This window comes from Peromyscus leucopus, chromosome 7 (genome assembly GCF_004664715.2).
Source record: "Peromyscus leucopus breed LL Stock chromosome 7, UCI_PerLeu_2.1, whole genome shotgun sequence".
Classification (NCBI taxonomy): domain Eukaryota; kingdom Metazoa; phylum Chordata; class Mammalia; order Rodentia; family Cricetidae; genus Peromyscus; species Peromyscus leucopus.
This window is the reverse complement of record NC_051069.1, coordinates 54,653,883-54,679,126: the sequence shown is the minus strand read 5'-3', so window position 1 is coordinate 54,679,126 and position 25,244 is coordinate 54,653,883. Positions and strand designations below refer to the sequence as shown.

At 45.5% G+C, this 25,244-nt stretch overlaps 1 protein-coding gene across 5 annotated transcripts in view; it reads right to left on the bottom strand.

The window, feature by feature from the left end:
* The window catches only part of Fat3 (FAT atypical cadherin 3), a 602,516-nt gene that overhangs the window by 34,129 nt on the left and 543,143 nt on the right, over window positions 1–25,244 (bottom strand). For 2 of the 5 annotated variants that reach the window (XM_037207739.1, XM_037207740.1), the window contains exons 15-21: window positions 23,361–23,575; window positions 22,193–22,334; window positions 21,191–21,333; window positions 17,826–18,023; window positions 14,314–15,112; window positions 2,266–2,400; window positions 227–384 (exon numbers count right to left, since the gene is read on the bottom strand). In XM_037207739.1, coding sequence (XP_037063634.1) covers window positions 227–384; window positions 2,266–2,400; window positions 14,314–15,112; window positions 17,826–18,023; window positions 21,191–21,333; window positions 22,193–22,334; window positions 23,361–23,575 — 1,790 coding nt within the window. Of the gene's footprint in view, window positions 1–226; window positions 385–2,265; window positions 2,401–14,313; window positions 15,113–17,825; window positions 18,024–21,190; window positions 21,334–22,192; window positions 22,335–23,360; window positions 23,576–25,244 lie in introns of those variants that run through there. The other 3 variants (XM_037207737.1, XM_037207738.1, XR_005091996.1) reach the window with 2 other exon arrangements.

The following is a 25,244-nucleotide window of genomic DNA, read 5'->3' as shown; positions in this document are numbered from 1 at the left end:
AATTTCAGTATCTCCCAATTTAATAGTCAATGTAGCCATATAAGAAACGATTGTGGATGGGGCATGGTGGCTCATGCCCATAATCACAGCACCAAGAGGCTGAGGCAGGAGGATTGTTTTGAGTTTGAAGTTGTCCTGGGCTTCAATATAAGACTGTCTCAGCAACAATGAGAGATAACTACAGAAGCAGAGCTGTGGAAGGAAGAATGCAGCCCATTTTACTAACCTTCAGAATCATGCAGGGGTTGGCTCGAGTGTACATTATGATCCCGTTGCTTTGCAGGGTTCTCAGGCGCAGAGCTAGCTTGAAGTCTTCCTCTTTGCTATTTTCAGAAAGCCGGTACTTGATGTAACTGTTTCCAGCAAAACTGAGAGAAGTGTGCCCTGAAAAGACCATTCCAATAGCAAAAGTCTTCTTTTAAAATCCAGAAATGATCAGGGACCTATGAAGCCACCCCTACACACACACACACACACACACACACACACACACACACACACACCAGGAAAGCTGACTACAGACCACAGCAGTTAAGGGTGGAACCCAGGGGTCTTAATTAAAGCCAGTTCATAATTTTATATCATTAAATTATTAACCAGTCAGCTACCCAAATCATTCCACTGGTCTCCTGTTCAGAGCAACTTGGTAAATTCCATAATGTGGATTTTCTTAGAAACATTAGATTCTTAACTTCCTTTTTCCAAGCTTAGTATTATTAAAAGATATCATTTGATTCCTCCCCACCACTGCCTTCTCTTAGACACGTAAGAGCGTGCCTGGGTCAGGTGGTGCAGGCCGAAATCCCAGCAGCAGGAGAGGCTGCTGCGGGAGGCTCTTAAGTCAAGGCCTGCTTAGATTATAGGGTGAGTTCACTGTAACCCTGGATGACTTATTCTCAAAATGAAAAAGCAAAGGATAGCAGCAGCTAGATGATAGAGTGCTTGCCTTGCATATACGAGGTCCTAAGTCAATCCCGCATAGTGAAAGAAACAGAATGAAAATTAAAAAGAAGAATGTTCAGTTCTGTGAAACAGAGAAAAGGCAGCAAAATCCACTGTCATGAAATACTTGTATTCTCCAGTAACACCAACCAGCCAACGGGGGTCAGCTGTTGAATAGGAAAGCCCCCCGCTGCTGTCACAGTTCCATGGGAGAATCATTAATGACAGGCTCCCTCCCCCCCTCTCCCTGAAAAGGCTTAAGCTTGAGGGTTAGGAGAAAAAGGGTTTTCAGAAGAAATCAAGGCACATGGCACAGCACGGCTTCTCAAAGAAGAGTCACCCCTTCCAAGTCTGTAATCCAACTCACTCCACCGATTCTGAACTCACCTGATTCTGAATTAACCCTCTTTTTAATTTTGAACATTCTCTCCAATACAATGCTGCAGCAAACAGATCAACAGGCTTGTACAGTGAAAAGCAGAGAGAATGGAAATAAAGCAAATGGGTGATTGTCATCAGCAATCAAAAGTTCTCTGTTTAGATGTCGGTAGAAAGGGATGCTGTGTGCACGGCATGTGTGTCGGGCCAGGGACACCTCAGTGACTTGCTCAAGTTCCCTGGTTTTCCCTTCATTTCTTGGATAGCTCTATGCTGGACATCAACCATGATGGAGTTTGGTTCTCATTTTTATAATAGGACTTCTCCTTGCAAAGGCTGAACTTCTAAAGCCCTGTGTTCAGCGAAGTGCTTTCTTTATACATTAAGCACGATAGCTCATATTCCCATGATTACTGCTATAATTATCATCACTTATATCACTCACAGCACCCACAGCCATGCTGTTGGGTGTGCATTACAAGAGATAGTAACTATCTCTTGGGTTCCAAATTTGGTACTAATGTGCCTGGGTGTTAAATACACCTTATTACAAAAGATGATCCTACTGGTGTAGCAAATGAAGACACTTTAAGAGGAAAGAAGAGAAACAAAGTGAAAATAAAGTGTGAGAAGGAGATAAAAATGTTACATTGGGCGAAGATCAAAAGAAGATTATTTGGATGAAAATGATGTAAATATCAGCCATGCAACATGACTGTGGACCCATGACCTCCCCTTTACACAATGAGACCTATCTTCATGTCTCATAGCATGGACTGGCTGTGACATGTCCCAAGTAAACAGGAGGGTAAACATAGGCCATGATCCTTTCTGAAGGTAAATGTTGTATGAACAGGCACGTGTCTTCTGGGCAGAGTCATTCACACAAGGAACATGTTCCAGGAGCAGGAGATCCAACCCTGCCCTGTCCATGACACTCTGTACCTGAGCATTCTCCGAGCTTCCCTGGGGGACACTGGCAGAGGAATGGTCTCCTGCTGGCCTCGTATCCCACGCATTGCATGTCCTCTGGGCACGGCTTCTCCACACAAGGATCATTGGACCCCGGGCACACTCCTCCTGTGGCCAAGACAGAAGCAACATGATCAGGACACTAAAAGATTCACCACCAATTTTATGGATCATAAGAAATTGTCAAGGCCTGGACTATACGTGATTTCAAGTGAGTGACAAAGGGACCACCCAGAAGCATGTGCATCAGGATGGTCAACACTGGCGATTGGTGCCCATCACAGATCTCTGTATCTGTCAACATTCCAATGCCAGGCTGAAGCAGGATAAGAGCAAAGGATAAGAGTTCATCTTATTAGAACAAAATACATCAAAGCTTTATTTGGGCCAATATCAGCTATAGAGAGATCACCACATCAGGACTCTGCCAGGAGGTACTGAAGGTTTCCAGAATCCTAGCAAGCACTGTGGATGTCTCTGTCTTCTGCAGCCCATTACCACTCTGAAAAACTTAAGGGCACATTGTAAGAGATGTTAGCTGTTGATTTCAGGGAGAGAAAGGCAGGGGTGGGTGGGTGGGTGGTGGGGGATGGTGAGGAGGAAGGGATGTGGGAGGGAAGGGAGAGGGGTAGTGAGTACATATTCCTAAATAAAAGTCTAACTGTAAGTTGTGAAAGCACAACTCATTTTGTCTCCTAATCCTTTCTGCCACGTGGCATTTTATTGATTATCTATAAGGAGTCCCTGACAGCTATCAGAAAAAGCAGAATTATCCTTGGCTGAGTCAGGCTTCCACTCCACTGCTCTATTCACGCTCAGTCAGATGAAAGTTTAATCCCTTAGAAGGGAAATCCCTGAGAGAAGATTAAAGTGGACTAGGGCCCAGATAAATTAGGTCAGAACTAAGGAGAAGGCAGGTACATCCTATCGAAAGAAGCATGCTTTCCACAGGCCCAGGGTATTCTAAATGTATTTAGGATTTTTTCAACTTGGAAGAGTTTAAGGGGCAAAGGACTCTTGAAAAAGTGAATCAACTAAAATTAACCCTCAAATGCAATGGCAATTCCTCAGTGGGTTAGTGTTCTCGCTGGAGTGCTCTTTCCCACTTAAGGAGGGACATGCTGGACTTCAGCTACTCCCTTCATTGGTAGGAGCTGGCTCTTGAACATAGTCCTCTCCATGATGCCTTCCCTGGTTATTAAGACTGTCCCATGACAGTCATCACTGTCCAGGAGAAAGCAGGAATGTGGCGCTAATTACCTGCAAACATTTTTGGAACTGTAGTCCCCAAGAGGAGCAGCTCGCCAGTACTTGCAAACTCAGGACTCACCAGCCCCATTTGCCACTAGCTCCGGATCAGCTGCAAAAGTCACTCTTGGCATCAATCCAGCTCTCAGTCTTAGAAGATGAAGGAATTTAAACTGATTATTTAGAATGAGCTCTACCATGATTATACAAGATCCAATGCCACAAAATACATCTTGAGATTTATTTCACCCCAAATCTTTATGCTTTTCATACATTCATCAGTATTGGTGGAATATTAACTGATGTTTGACCATCTCATGAACCACTTCAAGGAGCTCTGATGACAAGTTTTAACATAACTTTAGGCATATTTATTCAACAAATAGTTGAATTCATTCAACAAGAAAACTAAAATATTAATTCAATAAAGTAACTGAGACCAGTGAGCTAATAAGTCAGGGCCTACAAAGATGATGGAAAATGATATCCACAGACAAGGATGATGGAAAGTGATATCCACAGACATCACACACACACACACACACACACACACACACACACACACACACACACACTATACATCACTGTTTTGATAGGTAAGGTATGTGAGATCAAGGGATGTCCCAGAAAAGGGATGCTGTCTCCTGGGAGAACATCAGACCTCTTCATAAGGAGGAGGCTTGTCTGGATTATCTAGGCAGATCCTTTCAGCTACAGTAACTTCCAAGCAAGACCATCATGCAGTAGTTTATGTAAATAAATCTGTTGTTCTCGATTCCATCACATTCCTTTTACCTTCCTATTTCAGTACACGTAGGGATGCTGTCTCCAAACATCACTACATTTTCAACATACCACTATAGATATTACATTCATTATCTGTTACAGTTTTATGTAACTGCTACATTTCTAAGAAATCTTAGATTCTCAAAACTCTAATTTAAAAGCCACCATTTCAAAGAAGAAAAGATGAATAGGTAAGTTGAAACACGTGACAGTGATGATATTTATTCCCATAGAAGTTGTGACTATATTTAAAAAATAAAACTAAACCTTTATGGGCATATTTAATGAATGATAACCACGATATTTCAGAGAAAATTCAGCACTGAGGTATTTCTACATGTTATTCCTGTTTGGCCTGTTGCTACCCTTCTCATCACGATAATTAGCATAGGACTTTCCATGTGATCTGCCGAATCTCTGACTTTGAGACAAAGCACAAATTCACTTACAAGCAATTGGATTTCAAGCCCACAGCTCTTTTTTTTCCTTGGGGTTTTATGTCATAATACACAGAAATGCATATAATTAAACCACAGCCACCAATTAATGAATATTTTACATCCAATCCCCACTAGGGAAAAGCAGCATGAGGTATGAAAAGTAGTAATACAAATATAACAAGTGAATTCTAAAGTGAATACCAGTATTCAGCACATAATGATGTACATGGGTTTTCATTCTATCTGCATTTGACGTCCATCATTTCTTCCTCCTTTTTGCTTTTAATAAGCTCTTCATTGTGAAGGGGACATTTTGGGGTAAGGAATGTACTTCTGGATGCTTTAGACACCTGCAGGGTCCTTTGCCTTCATTTCAGCCTGGGATCTGCTTAGCCATAAATAGTCAATCCAGCAGCCTGTCGGGGAGCTCGGCTCACAGGTCCACTCTCTGATGGCTTAAGGGACTCGGACAGCAAATCAGAGCCTGCAGGCCAGTCTACATCCAATATGCTCCTTTGGCGAGACGTGGTTAGGTCAACAAGTTTATTTCAAATAAAAGCATAAAACCACTGAAAACCAGCTTCCTCTGAACAGGAGAGTCTCCACATGTAACACAGAAATTCTCAGGTCCTTTCTGAAGCATATATTGTCTAAGACTCATGGCTTACAATGTTGATTCTGAAACAAGCTGTGTGCTCCTGGCCTCTGATGGAGCCAGGGCTGGGTCCCTGGGGACACTTCGGGGATACATGCTGTTTTCAGTAGAGGTCTAAAGTTTTCTGGGTACACAGAATGCAGCCTGCCTGTGTGGACCCTGAGGGGTTAATCTGATTTTAGAAATCCCATGTTTATGTCATTCCTTCTCAGGCAACTGTGCACACCTATTATTGTTAAGAGCCTTAAAGACCCTCTCTCTGGTGGCAGAAAGTGCCTCATCAGCTCCTGAGTGCCAGTTAAGAGATGACAGTGTCAACTCCTGTTGGCTTCCGGGAGGAAGTTTATCTTATTAACTATCATTGAAGAATGCAGGTTTAATGAACTTGTGCTGTGCTCCGTGACAGCCGAGGGAGTGGGGCCCATAGACCGCAGGCTCTGCATCTCCAGGCATCCATCACCGCGGAGTGAGCCTGAAGGGAGGGGCCGCCCTCTCTACCAAGCCAAATGCCTCTGTTTGTCCTGTGTCGGTGGAGGGTGGGCGGTGGGAGCCTCTGTCACAACACAAAGCAGGAGGAATAAGCTCTATTTCCTAGTCCCAGGTCCCCTGGGGGAAGGGGGGAGTGTGAGGAAAGGGTTCTGATCTCTTGACAAACTGAAGACCTGGTTAGTTATTTAATTTATATGCTCTGTGGTCTTGGACATGTTGCTTAGCTTTTCTGGATCTTGGCTGCTTTCAGAAAATCAGGACAAATTCTCTTCATGGTGTTGTGAAAAGTGAACGGGGAAGTACCTGAGAAAAGAGTTGTAAGGAAAACTTGGAATGAGGCTGATAAACTGATGATGTTAACAGGACCTGTCAAATGGCAGAAACCAGATCTCTGTGCCTGCTGCCTGATCTGAGTCAGCTTCGTAAATTGAGAGATGACAGGGAATACGATGTGTATCGGAGCTGCAAAAATCAGGCCTAGAGCCTTTGACTCTCCAGGCTCACAGGGCCTGTGTAGCTATGTGTCTAGGCTTCCACTCCTGGATAGAGCCTCCTGCCTTCTCTAATCCAGGGACAGCTTTTGTCTTCTCCACCCCGTGTACAGTCCCTTATCTCCACTTCTGCTCCAAAGCGAAGGGTTTCCACCTTAGGGAGAGTCCTCCCTAAGCTTCTCCACTTCAGGTACAACCCTTCACCTCCACCTCAGGCACAAGCCCTCTCCTTCCAGGTCTCAGGCATGACTTCCCACCTTATCCACCTCAGGCACAAGCCCTCTCCGAGTCCTCTTCAGACACAGCTCTCTCATATTCTCCACATCAAATACAGGCCCCACCGTGTCCATTTCAGGCACATCCTAGCGTCTCCATGTCATGCACAGTCCTCCAACCTTTTCCACCTCAGGCAGTCCCCTGCCTTTTCCACTGCAGACACATCTGTATACCTCTTCCTCCTCCTCCTCCACGTGGCTATCTTCCCTACCTCAATTGTAGCTGTTTTTCCTACACCAGGGAGATGCACACAGGGTGTGTCTGTTCTCTGTAACTTCCCACTTCCTGAAGCTCTTCTCAGGTGGAAATTCTAGTTCTTTCTGTAGTTCTGACAACAGAAAAGCCACCTGAGCTGGAGCTCAGTGCTTCTGTGCAGTGCAAAGGTTGGTTCCCTGGAGACTTTTAGGAGGCTTTGCTTCCATATTTCCGACTCTCCTCACTGCCGGAGTATTCCCACACCCCTCGGGATTATGTCTGATCCAATGGCTAATACATCAGCATCTAGCTGTGATTATTAAACTGCCACTTTGAGCGGAGTCCATTTCTTGATTTATGCCATTGCCTCATTATGCTGAAGAATCCAATAACTAATGCTAAATCCCCGAACCAATCCCCACATGCTTTGCTGAGATGCTGTGTCTTGGTAAATGCTGTGTAAGTCAGCGAGATGCCTTCTTGATTCATGGTCTGCAAGAAGATATGAGACATACTCTCCTGAGAATCAAGATTTGAAGCAATCTCTGTGGCTTTCCAAGAAGCAGAGACATGCCCAGGCTATATTATGCTTGGCTCAGCCATCTTTTTTTGTATTATTTCACTAATGGCCAAGTTTGGTTTTATTCAAGACATCCTCCCTGGAGCCATCTTATGTGGATGGAAAGTCCTCAGATGATTAGTACCAACAAACTCTAGACTGAGAACAAACCCAAGTCAGAAAATTCTTTTTTAGTTTTAAGAAGCTCATAGCCAAGTTTCAAGTGTTATGCTGCCTCAGAATCTCTCATTTTATTTTACCATACTTATTAGAATGCATCACCATGGTCATCTACTAACAGGCTCTCCTTCCCTGTTCTATAGTATCCACTCCAGGGACTGTTCTTACTCCTTCCCAGCCAGCGAGCCCAGCTCTGCTACCTTTTGGACATCATGATGCTGTTTTAGGCTTCGTGGGGATAAGGACTGTGCCAACCATTTCACCATGCATCTTCAGATCCTGCCCAAAGCTTGGGTTTTCCTCTTCACTGTTTTCTTTGCTCAACATGCATGCCTGATTAGCAAAATCACATCATCAAAAACTCCTGCTTCCAAAGTCTTTCTTAGACTCCTCCAACTAAAACTGATACTTCTCTCCTTGATAGCTCCTCTGTGCCCCAATTATGCCCCTTCTTCTTCTTGGCAGCATGTGATTGTTTATATCAAGGAGTAAAAGAACACTGGTGTTTGGCTGGGAAAAGAAGACCCGAGGAATCATAATCATTCTCCTTAGCTATCCCAGGCAGGCTGCAGAGAAGGGATGAACAGGCAGGGTTCTGTGAGTCTGTCAAGGCTGAAGCTGTGTGATATAAGAAGATGGATTTTGGTGGAGTGGTGTGCAATCATCTGGAGAGACCCTGGGCTGGTGCTTAAGCCTTAGCTGAATTTCTACACCAGGGATAAAGCAGACATATCTTCAGTGTGGGGGAGTTGGGCTGGGTGGCCTCCAAGCTCATTCTACAGTTGCACAGAGGTAGCAAGGTGCTGCAGCTAACAAATGCTTGCAGCAAGATGGTCGTATACGAATCTTGGTTTAGCCATTTATGAGCTCTGCAGCTGTGAGCCTGTCAACAGACATTTCCAAGTCTCAGTTTCTTCAGTTTTTGAAGAGAGCTGATGATAAGTCACAGTGTTCAATGTAATTCTAGAAACAGAATTGGAAACTGGTCGTGGCCCAACAGATATTAATTCTTCGTCCATCCCTGCTTCGATCTGTGGGTGAACTGTGCACCTCTTCATTTCCATGCCTTGGCTCCCACACTCCTCTTTTGGAGTTCTCCCCTGTGGCCACCTGCCTAATTCCAGGCATTCTGCCAGACCCCACTCAGGTTCCAGTGAGGTAGGATAGAAAGACAGGAGAATTATAAGGACCTTGGAAGAAAAAGGAGCCCCTCGACCCAGAGTCTGGTCAAGGCCTCTTGCCAGGTAAAAATCAAGAATTCTAGTACAAGTAATATTCACCATAAAGACTGCCAGTGTAGAGACCATATTTCTGTTAAGTGTCTATGACCTCTAGAGGGCCTCCCCCTCCTCTGGATATTTACTGAGAAGCTTACAAAACAAGTAGACTAAGTTTAAGGTGGGTGAGGACAGCCCATCTTCTTGCATCCTTGGCATCTAGCGTTCTATCTACTAACCTGTAGTCCTGTCTGGTAAGCGTCAGGAACCCACGTTGGGATTGTCTAAATTCCTTAAGCAATTCTTCAACCATAATAACTTCAAATATACTCAAATCCTGTTTATGACTGTAGAAAAGACAGTGAGCTGTGCCCGTCCTTTGAGAAGCCCACACCGAAGCTTTTGGGTCTCACTTTCTTCTTGTGTGCCCCTCTACTAATCCCTGAGCTTAAGATCTGGGTTAAAACCTTCATAAACTCCACCTCTACACTCGCAATTGCTCTTTCTGAATTCATTTCTTCGCTTAAATGTCCATTTCAGGTGCTCTCTGAATGGAGATAAGGTAAGGGAACTCCCCAGGCTGCCCATCCCGCCAAGCTGACACGATCAGCTCCAGTGCCTAGGTGCTGCTATGGCCTCCCTTGCTGGCTGGCTTGCATGGCTGCTGTCCCACTCATCTCTGTCTGTCCTGGAGCATCACTCACGGAAATGTCCCATTCATCTCACCTGGCCCTCTAGGTTCCATTCTGTTTCTTATTTGAATAAATATGACAAACCAGGCAGCTGCTTCTGCCATGGCTTCTGTAAACACACTGACTTTAAATGCTGATGGTCACCTTGGGAGTCGATTCTAGACAATATGTCCTTTTTGATATATTTTTATTTCGTATTTTTTGAGCAGCTAATGAAAAATTTAAAATGAGGATAATCAGTATGGTCTCATGTGTTGTTTTGACATCCTTTCCTTTTGCTTACCCATGGGAGGGCCATGACATCTATCACTCCCTGTTTAACTCGATGTCAGACTTCCTGACTGGCATGCCAATGTTCATTGACTACTCAACGTTTCGAGTGGAAGTCATCTCAGGACATCAGAACTCTGTGTCTCTCTAGTTCTGTTCAAAGGAGCTGTTTCACGGTGGCTGGGATTTAATGAGCTTATTTGGCAGTAAAATTCACATTGGATTTCACTTGTTAGCACAACTCAGCATTTTGGTTCAAGATGCTAATGATGATAATTGGACCCAAAAATCTGCATGAGAAAAAGACGAGCTGGAAGTAGGGAGGGGGCGGAGTACTGAGGCCAACTCTGTATAAACATCACTATATAGCCCCAAATGATCACTACATTCATTTATCATGCTAATTATTCCACCAAGCGGTGGGAAAGACCATTTAATGAATCTGTCAGTCTCCCAGGATAAACAGAAGAACAGCCACACTAGGGTGTGAGTTAGATTGTGTGTGTGTGTGTGTGTGTGTGTGTGTATTGGGGAGAAAAATGTCTGTTGAATTTAGTGATCCTTTATTTTTAATAAATGAAAAGATGCCTCAAAAGTCAGCACCTGCTAACCTTTTACATTCCTTTATTATATTTTCACTTAAAAGGAAACTTTTGCAGAAGCGAGAGGGACAATAGCTTGGCCCCTGAGCTTGGGGGAGAATTTCTTCTTCTTTAACTTGTGACATTTCTCCCTGTTTGTTTTGCTGCTCATCAGCAGTAGAGGCACAAGTGTTGACAGACTCCTGGCTGTGACCCAAGCCTACTGTCCGTGCCTGAACACGAGGCTTGGCGCCTGCAGCAAGCCCCTTGCAAACTGTGTCTGAGACACTGTCTGCCTCCCTGGGATCACACTGACCACTCTACTAGGAAATAGGGTTAACTGAGAGTTCCTGTGGAGCACATTCCACTGAGATTCTGATTTACATAGGAAGAAAAGAAATTGCTATAATGCTGGCAACGTGTTGCTTTTTTCTTTCTTTCTTGTTGCTGTGACAAAACACCTGAGGAAATCAAGCTGAAATGTTTGGGTTTGGCTCACGGTTTCAAAGGCTTGAAATCCACTGTCGGTTGTCTCCACTGCCTGAGGTAAAGCAGAACATCATGGTGGAAGAGAGTGGTGGAGCAGAGTTGCTCACCTCCCAGCAGCCAGGAAGCCAAGAGACACAGGAAAGAATCAAGGAACAAGGCACTCTCTTCAACGGTATGCCCCAGTGACCTTTCACCCCTCAGAGCCACCGCTAACAGACAACTCAACTATGAATTCCTCAGTGGACTAATCCACATGTGATTTTAGAACCCACATAAGATCGCAGAGCGCAGACTGCAGTGACAGGGAACACCAGGGACAAGCTTACTAGGTAGACTAGTCAAATTGACAAGCTCTAGAGTCAGCAAGAGACCCGCCTCAATATGGAAAGTGAAGAGAAAATGAGAAAGATGCCTGGCATGGGGCCTCCATATGCGCATATGCACACACACACACACATACACACATACACACACACACATACACACATACACACACATACACACACACACATACACACACACATACACACACACATACACACACATACACATACACACATACACACACACACGCACACGTGCACATGCAGGCACACACGTGTGAACACATGTACAAATATACACATACTACACACACACACATGCACATGCAGGCACACACGTGTGAACACATGTACAAATATACACATACTACACACACACACACACATGCACATGCAGGCACACACGTGTGAACACATGTACAAATATACACATATCACACACACACACACACACACATTTTAAAAAATTCTATCAGCTGGAAACCAAGACTTTGACACACAGACCTTGAGGAAACAGTTTTTGATCTCTGTGGTGAACCAGTGTGAGTTTTTACTGTGGGCTTGGCCAAGACACATGGCTCTCTTGTTGGAGGTTATCCTTGCATTATCTGCTGAAGATCAGCCTGAGCCACATAGTTTCAGCTCCATTTACTACTACATTTTAGACTTTTACTTTTCAGCTTCATTTTAAGACTGGCTTAGAGCTAAGGACTTTTCTGACCAAGCCTAGTCTCACCAGAGAGAGGCTTAGTGAATACTTGGAAGGCTTCCTCTTGCCTACCCAAGGGGCCGAGTCACAAAATCAATAGCATTGTAGGTTTACTGAGAGTAGAAAGATTTAAGGGGACTATAGGAGTCCTGGGTGGGGACATCGCCTTGAAACATTGCATTTAGAATACCAGAATAATATATATACCACAGAGCAAGTCTTTGCATTAAAACAACAAACAAACAAACAAACATACAATCCACTACGTCATTCCTATAAAGACGCTTTGTTTAGCTGGCTAGCCCCGATCTCTTGAACTCATATTTATATCTGAAGAGCCCCCCATACTTGGTCTCTGTGTACACTTATCACAGAAGGCTTCCTTTGGCTGCAGGAGGGAGTCTTATTTTCTATTCCTGAACTTCTTTACAGTAGGCAGGTGCTTACAAGTCATCCTCAGCATCACTGGCTCCCGAGGAGGCCGTGTGCTTCTCATTTGGAATCTTCACTGTGTAGAGCACTGCTACCTCCCAGGATTTTTATTTTCTCTGAGTTCTCAGAGTCTGAGGATTGATGGGTTGCTGCAGTTCCTGCAGAGTTTGCCCTGTCCTGTCCTGAACTCCTTCTGAACCCTGCTGTGAATCACTACATGGGTTCTCTAGCACAGCTTTGGTGCATAAATCAGTTTGTCTGCAAAGGACATCTAGACGAGCCTGGACAGCTGGCATTCATAAATTGTTCATGGTGGCATCTGCCAGAAATGCATTTTACCTAGTATGCTTGTGTTGAATTACTTTGCAGCTAAAGTACATATGTTACAGGTCTGGCCCTCACTGCATCTACCTGATGAAAATGCAAACCAAAGTCACTCCTACCACAGGGCAAGTTTCCACTCTTCTGGGAGGCTCTGAGGCTGTCAAAATGGCTCCTGCAGGAGGCTGAAGTCCCTAGGCCCTCCCTTTGATGAGCTTTTTCTCCAAAACTGCAACCAAAATGGTGCTTAAGAGGCCTGAGTTGCTGCCCAGTTATCCACAGGGATGTTTTATAAATGGTTTCTTTTCTGGCCATAGTCCCCGTGGACCAAGTTCACACTGGAAAGAGCAAGGCCAGCATGATTTTCTTAGAGGAAGGCTGTGAATTTATGGCTTCCAAGTCAAGAGAGGGAAAGGGTCAGAGGGAACAATTCTTCTCACTGATTACTGAGGGCCTGTGACTGTACAGCTATGACCTTTGACCAGTCAAGGTCAAGGTTCAGTGACAAGCAGGAAGCTTAGTCTCTGCATCTGAGGTTAGCCTGCCCCTTGAAAGCGCTCTCAGACAGCTGGCCTGTTTCTCAGGGAGGCAAATGGTGCTGCTGTTAGCTGGGCTCCAGCTTCCTAACTCATTCGCTACCAGCACCCTCTAGCCTGCCCGCTTTGCACCCTTCGGAAAGGACATACCCTACCCCATCACTTCTTCCTTTCTAATCAGTCTATGGCTCCTGCTGCCTTGGGATGCTTTCTAATTCTTCATCCTAGCTAATGGCTGAGGGTGTACATGGCCCTTTCTGGTCTCATTTGTCATGGCTGCCACTTCCTGCCAGAGACGGAAGCGCTTTCATTCTCCTTGGGATGGGTTCCTTTCTCATCCTTTAAGCTTTCCTCAGGCAAGCTTTCCTGAGGCAAGCCCTCCTCTGATCCCTACCTGAGTTTATCTCTGCCTAGAGGATAAACTCAGCTGCCTACTGAGCCTGCTGCAGGGGCTTTTACTCCAACAGTAAGATCAAAGCCTGTGGCGACTGAGGGTTGCAGCGTTTCCTGCACCAGCTGTTCCACATTCACGATGACATCAATGGGCACTTCCAAGTCACCATCACTCACAAACTAAGCTACAGCTCCATGACTATGGGGGCCAATTTCCCCCATTTCTTGTTTCTTTTACAGCCTCAGCATCTAGATTAGGCATGTGAGAATTACTATGTAGTTGAATGAGTGATTGATGCAAGAGTGGCATTTCAGTCTGCCTCTAAATTCTCAGAGTTGGGAGGTATGATGATTCATCTTCACTGTTAGCTTGACTAGATTTAGAATCATGGAAATACCTGTGGGTGTATCTACCAAGGTGTTTCCAGAAAGGGTTGATTGATTTGAGAAGACCCACTGTGAATGTGGGCAGCATCACCCATGCGCTGGGGTCCTGAAGTGATTAAAAGAGAGAGAGAGAGAATGAAGCACTGGTATTCCTCACTCTCTGCTTTATGACTCCAGCTATGCATGTGACCAGCTGCATCAATCTCCTGCTGCCATGACTTCCCTGCAATGACAGACTATACCCTCACACTGTCACAAAACAGACTCTTCTTTAAGTGCCTTTGCTGGGTATTTTGTAACAGCAATGAGAAAAACAAGCAATATAGGAAGAGATTCATTTAGCAGAACCCACCATTACAGGTGCAGCGCACGTTCCTATAGAAACGCGGACACACGAAGCTGATGCGAGCTGTGCTGTAGGTCATGAGTGCATGGGAATCCAGTGACAAACCCTGCTCACAGTGCTGCTCCTGACAGTCCAGTCCTGAGCAGTTCTTCTCCAGGATGGCTGCTATATGCATGACATTCTCTAGGTGCCTCCTGGCATTGGACAGCTTCTGAATCAGGTAGGCTGGCTTGTAGAACTCGCTGCTGTGCATCTCCACAGCAAAAAGCATGTCCAACTGGTTGGTGCCCACCACAGGCTGGATGCTAATAATGCGCAGGCTGTCCTGCTTCTGGGTGAGGACCGCATTCCGGAGGATGCGCCGGAACCCATGCATGTGCAACCCCACAAAGTCCTCAGGGGACACATTCTCAAAGCGGATGGTGACAGTGTTTTGCAGCATCTCATGCACCAGCTGCTCCACGTGCACCACAACATCGATGGGCACTTGGAAACGGCCGTCACTCACAGAGACGTTCAGGACGTACTTCCCACTGTCCAGCCCTCCCAGGGCAATGATTTTCCCATCATGACTGTTGACCTTGAACAAGCTCTTCTGCTCTGATTTCAGGGCAAATGTGAGCACATCATACATGTCCTGATCGGTGGCATGGATCTTTCCAATGACTCCACCAGGAAAATCATCCTCCATGGTGACAATGAAGATTTCCAGAGGGATGGCTGTGGGTTTGTGGGTGCTTTCCTCAATGACCCGCACTCGGATGTAGGTATGAGAAACTTGCTGTGGTTTTCCCGAGTCTTTTGCCTAGGAACACCAAGAGGAGGACAAACCAAGAGTTAAGAACAGTAATGAAAATATCACCCTGAGACAGCAGGTGTCTGGACCTTCTTCTGGGTCCACTTCTTCCTCCATCCCTTGTCATTATTCTGAGAAATGCTGAGCATGGGCACTTAAGTAGAGGAGTGGTTTATCACACTCAGTCATTCTCTGGGTGCTGTATTAGGGGCAATAAAACGTGTCAACACAATAAAGCCAGTGGGGGTACTTTAGGGATGATGGGCAGGAGTGCTACAAGACCCAGCATGCCCACACCAGGCTTGCCTTATTTTTATTTCAGACAGAAAACAGAAAAAACAAATCCCATACATGATGTCCTCACTTGGAGAAGGAATATTTGTTTTCTGTTGGATTCTTTCCCTTTGACTGGACCAGGTGACACCTTTTGGCACGTAGAAGAAATGCCATTACTTAAATGAGAATTACATCATGGTAAGATTTAGAATACAAAAGATGGCACATCAAAGGGGAAATGGGAAGCTTGAACCCCCCCCCCCTTAACAGAGGAGCTGATGAAACAATCACCATGACAACAGATCTTTAATGAGCACCTGTCATGCATGGTAGAGGGGTCAGTGGTGTCATGCTTCAGAATAAAGTCAGGTCCCCATGGGACAGATCCTCAGGGATCCAGAAAGAGCTACAGCAGAGGAAATGTGTCCTCAATGTAGATGGCAATGGGAGGCCAAGTCCTGAGCGCCACACAAGCTTTCAGTCTAGCTTTCTACACATTTTGTTTGTGGTTGTGGGTGACTTGACTTCTCTGAGCTTCAAGCTTTGCATCCTCAACATGAATACAACAGTAATATCAGCCCCTGAGGTTCTTGTGGTAATTAAAAGAGAAAGTGATTACAAAGTGTTTATCACAGGCATCAGACCCATAAAAATAGTTAGCATGTAGTTGTGCACATGGTTGTTGCTATTTTCATCAGTGCCATCATTACCTGTTTATTTGGCTATGTGAATCAAGAGGTGCTAAAATGGAAACTTCCTGAAGGTGGAATCAAGTTTGGCAAATGAGGTTGAACTTGAAGTCAAACTGTGGACACTCAAAGGACAATGATGAGTTTGAATTTCATAGATCTGCCAGAGGTTGCCGACCCCGATGTAAGAGGCCAGCAAAGCATCAGAAAGGCATGACATCACTGGACAGAAGGTGGCAGGACAGTGAGCCTGTGCCAGAGATGGACAGGGAAATGGTGTACACCTAAGGATCCTGGCATTCAAAATCTGAAGACCTGAGGCTGAGGCCCAGGTTTGCAAGCTATGACAGCTGTAGATAGCTTTGGCTTAGTTGGCAAGCACTTTCTGTAAGCACTGGATGACTAATAGTGTAGGATGTGTGAATTATGTGATCTGTAAACACCCAGTTCTGTCTCTAGAGCCCAGGAGCAGCCATAGAAGCAGAAATGAATAGGTAAAGCTGTGTCCTGATAAAGCTTATTTATTTATTTATTTATTTATTTATTTATTTATTTATTTATTTATTTATTTATTTATTTTTTCATAAAGCATGCCAACAAGTGGAACTGTACTAGGGCTTTTCATTTGCTTGTCTCTTATGGAAAGGAATGACATAAAGTAAAAGGATTAACCTGGGATGGGTGCAGAGATGGAGCAGGAGAAAATGAAGCCAGAGGAATGACCCAGCAGGCTTGCTCTCACAGAGAGAGTTTGAATATGGGGGAGAGGGTAAAGTAACAGGGTCCCTGGAGGAAGAAAAAGGAGCTTGTGGGCGTTTCCTGTGAGGGAGTCCGAGGGTTTACTGTGGGAGATGTGATACCTGCGCTCTAGGCTGGTATGCAGAGATCTGGGCTAGGGTCGTGAGAAGACACCGAAAAGTCCCCTTGTCCCTGGAGTCTATGTTCTGTGCTATGACGTTATTTAAGTAGCTGGACAAAGGTGTCAACGGAGAGTTCACAGATGGGCTTAGAGCCAGCGGTTACTAATTTGTCTGGGAACGGAAGAGAAAGAGCTGCTGCTGAATCACTGTCACCATAGCCACCCTTCCAAATGGCCAGGCAGCTTTCTGTGGGCAGGAGTGGCTTGAAACGTCATTCAGTTTTATGACTGGAAGCCAAATCTTGGTATAGGCAAAGGTTCAGGCAGGAACTCTACATGTTTGATCACTGATGGCTCCTTTTTGTGACCCTTGCATACCTGCCATTGTTGACTTTTTTTTTTTTTTTTTGTCACACAGGCCATTGAACTTGAGGGATTTGGATATTGGAAATGAGTGTCATCTAAGTCCCTGGTTTCCTCCTGCCTCACTAGGGAATGTATATTTAGCAGAGGTCAGACATGGCCAAGTCTTCTATGATGGTGATTGACATCCTCCTCAGCAAGGAGTGGCAGATACTACTTAGCACACCAGAAGCATGGACGGGAGTCAGTTAGAACCTCAAGACTCTTTATAGTACCAATTGAAGCCTCCTAACTGCCCACGAGAAACAACCTCCAGAAACATCCATGCTGAGCAGTGACATGCTCTTCCTTCTTATTCAGTTTCACACATAGAAACTGGTCTTTATTGGTAAGAAATTGAATTTGGGATTAAAAGAGGAACAGTCCTTCACTATCATGAGCTATGTTGACTTAGTGAAGAAAGAAAAACCAACCAACAGGCAGAAGGACAGACATGAGAGAGCAGCACCCAGTGTGGACAGACAGCAAGCTGTACCTGGATGCACAGCAGGTACTCTGGGGATTCCATGTGCCGGAAGACCACTGCTGACCTCAGGGTCCCATGGGAGTCCAGCACAAACTCCTCATCTTCATTTCCCGACAAAATAGAGAAGGAGAAGGGAGGCCCGTTGTGAAAGGAGTCTCTGTCTGTCACCACAAGCTGTAAGATGCTGGTGCCCACTGGCTTATTTTCCTGTATAAAAGAGTGTTGCATAAAGGAAGTTAAAACTACACCTCTTATCACATTAAAAACAAACAAACAAGCAAACAAAACACCATTTCTGGCTGGGAGTGCTGAGCTAGAACACCAGGCATTTGCCATAAGCAATCCCCATGGTACTTATTATGTCTTTGAAAACAGGCTGTGGTTGCAGGCATCCTCTTTCCCATCTGTATCCCTCCTCGCTGCTGTGCCCGGGGACTGTAATCTCTGCAGATGACAACACAAGCTTTTGGCTGAACAGGTTCTTAGGTTCCAAAGATACAGCCAGGTCCCACCTGGCTATCACTCTCAGAACCGAACTACACGCTCTGTGAGTGACACTCTATCCAGCCTTTGTGATGACCTTGGAAATGCACCCAGGACCAGAAAGCATCACCCTGCTGGGATGGCAATGTGGGTTGTTTGTGATTATGTTGTGCTGTGATTTTGTTGGAGGCCTAAGACTATTATAACACAGTGTCCTACCAGACATTGTGGGGAGACAACATGTAAGAAACTTTTTAGTCAATATAGAAAACCAATGGACTTTTACAACCCACCTCACAACATGGTTGTCCCATGTTCCTCTAGGGGAAAGAAAGTAAATAGTACATTTATCAACTTGAGAATGAGGAGGGACAGAGTCTTCAACTTTAGCAACCATTTTGGAAACATGATCTCAAAACAAGAACATGAAGAGTCATAACTTCTTCTGAGGTCAAAGATTATCTTCTTCACTTTGAAAGCCCAGATGAAGTTCTTTGTATCTAAGGTCAATATTGGTCTCCTTGTCTCACTGTGTTAGACTTTGGCCTTATCACTCTCTAGACTGATGTCAGCTTTATTAGTTAGCCTGCTGATGACACTAGTTTAAGGATTATGTTTGGGTTACAAGAGATGAGGAGCGTAATACATGATACTGGCTGAGCCCAAGGTTCATATGCTGAATTAGTTTATGGTAACTATGTGTACGAAATAGAGAAGGAGCATGGTAACTCACACTTGTATTTCTAGCAGTTGGGTGCCAGAGGCAGGAGGATTGTCATGAGTTTGAGTCCAGTCTAGAATATAGAATGAGTTCTAGATAAGCCAAGACTATATAGTGAGACTTTGTGTTGAAATTTAAACAACAAAAATTTAAAATTAAAAAATAAAAGAAGAGAAATGAACAAAGAAAGAAGAAGAAGATAGCCAGGTGCTGGAATAAACCTATTATTCTGGGCATGAAAAGGGAGGCAGTCTTGAAAGAGGACTAGGAGAGAACCTCAGAGGTTTCTATTCTTCCACATCTCTGCCTGCTTGGTCATCAGGCTCCAGGCACTGGCTCTCTTTGGAGCCCACCATGGGACCATGTCATCCCAGAGAAGATTTACTGCTTTACACAGACAACATACTCAGCAGCACACAAAACAGAAGATTTATTGATTTGTTTGCTCATTCTCTGAAGGCCATTTCCTCCTCTGCAGAAGAATCTGAAAGAGTGAGAGAATGTGTGTCCTTGGGGTCACCATCTAAGAAGGAAGGGTGTGAAATTACAGACAAGCCCAGCCTGCAGGGGGAGGGGGCCCTGGCCATATGCTCTCTTTGCCGACTTCCGCATCTGAAATAGTCTGTCCAGCTGATGGATGCATGTCGTAAACGGAATGTTGAGAAGGCAAAGTGTATTTTGTTTGAGGAGGGTTCAGGGTGGGGTGAGGCAGAGAGTGCTCTGGCAGGCCACAGCCACAGAGATCTAAGAGGAGGAGGGGAGGAGGTACGGGATGAAAGTGGAGAGCAATCACATGTGCTGCTGGCAGCAGCAGATGAGAGGAAATCAAAGTCTCTCCAGGAAGGAATATGATCGCACTGACAAGGGGCCAGGCATGAGCAGACAGTGCTAGCATTTGCTTCATGAACACCTCAGCCTGATTACCAGGCAGCTCAGGGTCACTGGGGTGAAGGAGGCTAGTTACAGATGGCTACACTCAAGGTCCTCCATCTGATCCCAGAGGGCTCTCCAGAGACCCGATCACTCTCGTTTGACTTCTTCACAAAGCCCTTGGGAGAGCTTGAGAGTCACCGTGACACCCAAGGAGTAAAGTAAGATCTTCTTCTCCAGAATCCCTTGGACCCGTAAGGCATGAGCATCATTAGCTGTCTCTCCAAGTCTTCCACACTCACAGTCTGGGTCTGCACATCTTTCTAACCTGGCCTTCAGCCTCCACTAATGAAACTCAGGTACTCTGCTCACAAGCTAACTGCTGAATAATAAGCTAACAGAGAAGGCTGCCATTTTCCCTGAAATCAGAATGCCAGCTGGAAGTCACTCCATCCTGCAACCTGACTTTAAGGCAGGTGGATTTAAGGGACTAAACAAATTGCCTATGGAAGGTGAATTTAAGGAGCTATCCTGAACTATCCTGAAGTTCAGCTCTCTCCTGAAGTTGGCCTGGTTCATACTGATCTCTCTCCCATTCAGAAGACCACAGGTTTCTTAAAGATAGCCTGTCACTGTAGAAAGATTATCCATATTATGTGTTTATATGGTAGATTCAAGTTCAAATCCTGACCACTTTCCAGCTACATGATCTTGAGAGGACTATTTAAGCTTACAGATCCTTGGCTTTTTCAACTGTAAGGCATGTGTGTGCATGGGGGTGGGAGAATATGTGTCAGTCCATGACACATAGTGATGGGGACAGGCTGTGTACATGGGACATCTAATACTTAGAAGAAAGAGTACTCAATAACTCTTCTCAACAAGTGAGGTGGAAAACGGAGGTTGTTTTCATACCTTCCTTAGGAAGACACAAGTTGATATTGGATACTAATAGCCCACAGGAGGTAAGTAGGTCCCAATGCAATAGTACTAAGACACAGGTCTTTTGAGCACTAATGTCCTCATAGAAAAGCCTGAAAGAGCACGTTTGTCTTTTCTGCCAAGTGAGGACACATCTAGCAGTCACCACTGTGAACAGAATGGGAGCCCCTGCCGGACATGAGATCTGGGAAAGTCTTGATCTTGATCTTCTCAGCCTCTGAAACTGTCAGTGGTAAACTTCGGCTGCTAGAGTCTCCTACTCTAAGTTATTTTGTATAGAAACCTCAACTCAACGAGCCAGAGCAGAGGGAGGAGGCTGAGCCACACAGGCAGTACCTGGCAGGCAGGAGTTGCTTACCTGGATCACAGCAGTATAGTTGGCAGGTGTAAACACGGGGCTGTTGTCATTGACGTCAGAAATATCAATGTTGACAGTTGTCGTTGAGGACATTGCAGGAATGCCACTATCTACTGCTTGGATGAGCAGGAGTATCCCGACACCTGCCAAGGCATTGAGGTGGCGATCAGGAACTGCAGCGCCTCCTCCCTTCTGCGCATGCTCAGATATCCTGACGTCTCTGGCTGTGTCGCCTTTACTCATATTCTGTAGACCTCGGCACCATTAACATTTGGGGCTGGCTCATTCTCTGTTGGGGGCTGGCCTACGTATTTCAGGGTGTTTGGAATGTCCCAGCCTCTGCCCACAAGGATACAATATCACACTCCAGCTAGTCGTGCCAATCCAAACTGCAGCCTGATATTTCTAGCTCTTCCCTGAGGGGAGGAGCCAGCGCCTTTGAGGCTCTGCCTGAGCCTTTGTTCAATGTGGCTGTCATCACTGACCCACACCACTGATTTTGGTATTCCTGGGCTAGAGGGCTGCATCACCTAGAAGATTAGATTTGCCTTTTAGGGTTATTGCTGTGCAATTCATTTCTATATTTAATTTTCTTTGAAAACACATGTTTCAGTCAAGAATGGCAGTATTTGGAGTTAGCTCAGTCGGACAAAGGGATTTTCTGGATCATTCTTTTCCTTGGGTGCCTTCAGGTGATCTTTCCTGAGCAGCTCACAGGTAGGACTGAAGTTGCTAATGCAAACAGGGCATAGCATCCTGGTTGAAGGGTTCTTCTTTCTCTGACTTATGAAGGACTAAAATTCAAACTGTGCAGAAAGGTACACATTGGTCTTTTTCTCTAAGATCCCCAACATCTGCCAAAAGCTAATATCAGCAGAAATTTTTTTTTCAGAAATCTAACCCAAATATCTGCCTGCACTTCCTTGTTACTCACGTGGAGTTTGTGCCCATGAGTCTAGGGATCTTGTAGGTGTGGATGGTTGAGGGATGACCCAAATCCACTCACCCGCTCCCGGTCCAGTTTCTTCTTAACCTTCACAAGCCCCAAGATGGGATCCACAGCAAATTCATTGTCCCTGTCTCCACCCACGATGGAAAAGCGAATCTGTCCATTGGGCTTGCTGTCTGCATCTTCTGCTATCAGCTTCGTAGAAAAGAAACGAAGCAAAGACAAGGTATAACACAAGAGAAAGACAAAAGGTTGGTGCTTAGGGTCTCTGGCTGACGACAGTGTTCTAGGACCCCTGCCCATGATAAGTTCTCAGTGGAGGGGATGATTGGTGGGGCCAAAGAGGGCAACACTAGCATGGGACACTTATATTTCCTCATTCATTTGTACCTTTTCTGAGTCTGATAGCAATTAGGCCTGATTTCCATCAGGGTTTGAGGTAATGATGACAGACCCCAGAGCTAACTGGCAGGGTTGATTTCATGACCTCTTCACAGTTCTGCACATAGTGGTCTCAGCCACTTGTGATGGTTCTTCATTGTGTGTGTGGCTGGACTGGGGGTCACTCGGAGCCACAGCTCTGGGGACCCTTTGAGTGCTCTGTGGACGGCACAGGTGATGGATGACATCATCACTATGAGTAGGGGCCCTAGACTGAGTGGAAAGGAAGATTACAGAAGCCGAGTGGGGCATTGCTCTCTGCTTCCTGACTGTGAACACCCGTGACCAGGCTCGCACTCCTGTCGCCACGCCTTTCCACCGCAATGGACTGTGTTCCCTCTCGAATCATGGGCTTTGTTCACACTCACCCTTTCAGTGTTTTGGTGCAACCCCTCATTCCCCAGTGGGAACACACCCATGGACCTCTGCTTTAGTCATGGGTCAATTATTCTCTAGTCTTGGATTAGCTGCCTCAGACTAGTAGGCGTGATCTTTCAAAAGTTCACCTATGATACCTTGTGTTTTCTTTAAAAGCATATACTTCTGGAAGGAAAGCAATGACTAGTAATTCATACGCTGATAGAAATGAATCTGTGAGACCCTTTCTAATACAACAACCAGGGAAGGAGCCATTGAAAGACCACGTGTGACAGACGTCTTTGAAGGAGGTTACACAAAAACCCTGGAAGGGGGAGTGTGAACCAAGTCCAAGACAGACCTTGCTCATTTCTTCTCCATGAGGATGTTTTGTTCCAGAATTCAGATACTGCTGGCACCTACCAGAATGACAGAGTCCCCTTCCAAGGCATCCTCACTGATGACAGCACTGTAGACATCTTGACTGAATTGAGGAGGATTGTCATTCACATCTGTGAGGTCGATGCTGACGGTGGCTGCAGCGCTGAGGGCTGGGGTGCCTCCATCTTTGGCTTCTACCACCAGGTAAAATCGTTTGCATGTTTCATAGTCCAGAGCTTCCAAGACAGAAATACCCCCTTTGAAGGAAAATAGATAACTTTATCAGGGTTCAGTTGTTCTGTAGGCAAAGTGATATATTTACATCATCTCTAGCCAAGATTATGTATGTGGGAGTTGGTTGAGTCCCTGAAAGCATCATGGAAGTCTGATGAGCATGTCAGTAAGCACAGCCTCCTATTGGACACACTTCTGGAGAAATGGTCAGTGTTCACAGGTTTCTGTGATAATTCCAGGATTTCTTTCAGGCAGCATGGAAGTCTCTGCATGTGAAGCTGGAGAGCTGGCCAGGGACAAGCACCCTGAGGAGGGTCTCTCAAGTCCCTGAGTAGACCCAGGAAGAAGAACAAGTGATGTGTGATTGTGACCTGAGGGCATTGACCCTGTCACCAGGTAACCACTCACAGCCAACACTGGATTGAATAACCACACAGTTGCTGTGCCAATTTACAATGTGCCTGTCTAGAACTATCATGCACAGAGGCCGAGGACTCGGGGAATCTCAAGGGGTGGCATGAGGTAAAAGGAGCTCCTGGAAAGCAAACAGCCCCATGGTATCACAGCCATGTGGCCCAGGTGTCCACACCCACATAGCCCAGGTGTCCACACCCACATAGCCCAGGTGTCCACACCTATGTAGCCCAGGTGTCCACACCCACATAGCCCAGGTGTCCACACCCACATAGCCCAGGTGTCCACACCCACATAGCCCAGGTGTCCACACCCACATAGCCCAGGTGTCCACACCCACAGAGCCCAGGTGTCCATACCCACATAGCCCAGGTGTCCACACCCACATAGCCCAGGTGTCCATACCCACAGAGCCCAGGTGTTCACACTCACATAGCCCAGGTGTCCACACCCACATAGCCCAGGTGTCCACACCCACAGAGCCCAGGTGTCCACACCCACATAGCCCAGGTGTCCATACCCATGTGGCCCAGGTGTCCATACCCATGTAGCCCTCGTGATGCCGCCACAAGGAATCAAGTGAGCAGAACAAAAGAAGGTGTCTAGTTGAGGGCAACCTCTAAGATGGACTGTGAGATTGGCCACCCCTCCTGTCCCAGCCCTGTCTGGTAGCAACCCTGTGCAGTGTTCTCAAGTTGGTAGCTAGTCATCGTGCCCATAGGGCAGTTCCCAGGTGTTTGTCTTTCTCTCACCTGGAAAACAGTCATCAGGACAATTGAGAGGGTCATTTTCTTGGGCATAGCCATCCAGAGAACTCTAGTCCCAAAACTGCCAATAGGCTCCTTCAAATTATGGTGGAAACAGACATTGTATCTCGATCAAGAGCCCATTTTGATTAATAATTAAATTTTCTGAGCACTTATTATCCCTGGAGCTTAACTTTGTCAATTTAGCTTCCAAATGCCAAATTTAAATTATCCTTAGCCACCCCTCCATGGTGTTTATATACAATTGTCGGAGTTGGACAGGGCAAAGCTAATGCAGATCTTGATGAGTGGAATCTTCGTACAGTTTGGTTTGGAGTAATGGCTTTAGTAAACACTTTCTGCTGGGAGGACCTGCTAGTGCAGTCCTTCAATCAATACTTGCACTTTCTTTGACTCAAGGGTACATTTTTACGTTTGTGCACAGTAGTTAAGTTGTGACAGGGTTAGAGCGGGCACTCCTGAGTCAGAAAGAAAACATTCAAATATTGCATAATCCATTTATGAATAGTAA